The sequence below is a fragment of the Mandrillus leucophaeus genome, unplaced genomic scaffold (genome assembly GCF_000951045.1).
Source record: "Mandrillus leucophaeus isolate KB7577 unplaced genomic scaffold, Mleu.le_1.0 Scaffold581, whole genome shotgun sequence".
In the NCBI taxonomy this organism is placed as follows: domain Eukaryota; kingdom Metazoa; phylum Chordata; class Mammalia; order Primates; family Cercopithecidae; genus Mandrillus; species Mandrillus leucophaeus.
The window spans coordinates 215,053-217,460 of NW_012106264.1; the positions used below are offsets into that span (position 1 = coordinate 215,053).

Consider the following 2,408-nt stretch of genomic DNA (forward strand, 5'->3'; position numbering starts at 1 on the left):
AAAAAAAAAAAAAAAAAAAATTTAGCTTGGTGTGGTGGTACACACCTGTAATCCCAGCTACTTGGGAGGCTGAGGCACAAGAATCACTTGAGCCTGGGAGGTGGAGGCTGCAGTGAGCCGAGATCTTGCCACTGCACTTCAGCCTAGGTGACAGAGCGAGACTCTGTCTCAAAAAAGAAAAATAAATAAAGTCCAAACTCTCCTGTCATCAAAGGCTCTCCCTAATCTTAGCCCCAAATTGTTTTTAGCCTTGTCTCCTACTCCTTCACCATATGAACCTCCCACTAAGCCTATTAGCTCACACTGACCTCAAACATACTTTGGGCCTTCCTCTGATAACTTCTCAGCCATTTTTCTTTTTTGAGACGGAGTCTCGCACAGTCACCAGGCTGGACTGCCGTAGGGCAATCTCAGCTCACTGCAACCTCCTCCTCCCGGGTTCAAGCGATTCTCATGACTCAGTCTCCTGAACAGCTGGGATTATAGGCGTACGCCACCACGCCCAGCTGATTTTTGTATATTCAGAAGAGGCAGGGTTTCACCATGTTAGCAAACCCGGTTTTGAACTACTGACCTCAAGTGATCCGCCCACCTCGGCCTCCGAAAGTCCTGGGACTACAGGCGTGAGCCACCATGCCTGACCTCAGCCTTTTCTCTTCTTTTTTGAGATGGAGTCTCACTCTGTCGCCCAGGCTGGAGTGCAGTGACACGATCTCAGCTCACTGCAAGCTCCGCCTCCTGGGTTCATGCCATTCTCCTGCCTCAGCCTCCCGAGTAACTGAGACTACAGGCGACCGCCACAACGCCCAGCTAATTTTTTAAAAAAATTTTTTAGTAGAGACAGGGTTTCACCGTGTTAGCCAGGATGGTCTTGATCTCCTGACCTTGTGATCTGCCCACCTCGGCCTCCCAAAGTGCTGGGATTATAGGTGTGAGCCACTGCACCTGGCCGACCTCAGCCATTTCTCTTAAAGGTCCACATCAAATCCCACCTCCTGGCACATCAAGGACTTCCCTTCTCCACTGAATCTACTGTGCTTACTTTCCAGATCACATATTTGGCTCTCTCTTGGTTCACACCATATTTCTCCTCCCTTCAGTCCCAGGGACAAAGGACTGACTGCTCCTCAGCTGTGTGCAGCAGTGCCCAGGGCTCACCTTGCATGGGGCAGGCACACAGCTTTTTCACTACTAGTTGTGGGAAGTACAGGGGTGAAGAGTGTGGGTTTCTCCAACTGACCTTTCGTGCCCCAGGTGGCGTGGGCTGGAAGATACGGGCCTGCATGTCAGAGGGCAGGTTGGCATAAATGGGCAGCACCAGGAGCTCCCGGATTTTGGAGCCCAGGCGGCGGCAACGATCCTGGAGCATCTCACAGGCAGCCTCAATCTCCTCCTGGATAGAGGGTGGGGAGAGCAGCAGGGATCCCAGAGTCACAGAAGGCCAACATGCCAGCCCCGTCTTCCCCTGGGATACATCCTCCCCTCTCCCAATCATGTCAGGCACCTGTCCTGTCAGGAACACCAGGATATCCCCAGGGGGCTGGGTCACGTGGATCTGCAACACAGACACAACACAAGCTTCCAAGTAGTCAGCCTCTGGAGCCTGGAGAGCAGAAAGAGATGGGGTCACAGGAGGGCCACCTGCTTAGGCAAACCTTTCCTCTCCTCCCAGTTCAACATATACTTTATCCTAGTTCCCCTTTGGACCTTCCACTCCATCTTTCCCTCCTTGGGATAACTTTCTCCAAAGGCCTCAGCTTTTCTGCCACAGACTTAAGCCCATCCTCCCTGACGTAGCACCTTGGTGTAGAAGATGTCCACAGGAAACCTGCGTCCGGGGATTCGAAACACAGGGGCGTCATCAAAGAAGGTGGAGAAACGGGCAGTGTCCAGTGTGGCTGAAGCCACCAGGACCTTGAGCTCAGGTCGGAAGCGAGCAACATCCTTGATCAATCCAAAGAGAATGTCTGTGTGTAGGGTCCGTTCGTGAGCCTCATCCACCATCACCACACTGGGGAGGGAATAGGGCAGCAATGAGGGAGGAGCGCTGGGCAATGCAGTATCAGACACCAGGGTTCCCTGGACGAGAGGGGAGTGATGGACACAAAGAGCTCAAGAATGACTGTTGACAGAGGGGGCTCTAAGGAGAACTCAGCCATCCCAGTTATGTAAGACCAACAGAAAGTCAGAGGCGGCCAGGGACCCATGATCTGCAACCTACCCCAGCCTCAGCAGACAATAGAAGCCAAGATGTAGAGGCTGCACTGAGGCCAGGACAAGTTAGATATACTCTCTAGTTCAGTCAAGAGTCTGCTTAGGCCGGGCGCGGTGGCTCAAGCCTGTAATCCCAGCACTTTGGGAGGCCGAGGCGGGTGGATCACGAGGTCAGGAGATCGAGACCATCCTGG

The 2,408-nt window shown here is 53.1% G+C and overlaps 1 protein-coding gene across 2 annotated transcripts in view; it reads right to left on the bottom strand.

Moving 5' to 3' along the window:
- Positions 1-2,408, bottom strand: part of DHX16 (DEAH (Asp-Glu-Ala-His) box polypeptide 16) — a 28,621-nt gene that overhangs the window by 5,519 nt on the left and 20,694 nt on the right. For both annotated transcript variants that reach the window (XM_011999069.1, XM_011999070.1), the window contains exons 10-12: positions 1,801-2,011; positions 1,505-1,603; positions 1,241-1,393 (exon numbers count right to left, since the gene is read on the bottom strand). In XM_011999069.1, coding sequence (XP_011854459.1) covers positions 1,241-1,393; positions 1,505-1,603; positions 1,801-2,011 — 463 coding nt within the window. The remainder of the gene's footprint in view (positions 1-1,240; positions 1,394-1,504; positions 1,604-1,800; positions 2,012-2,408) is intronic.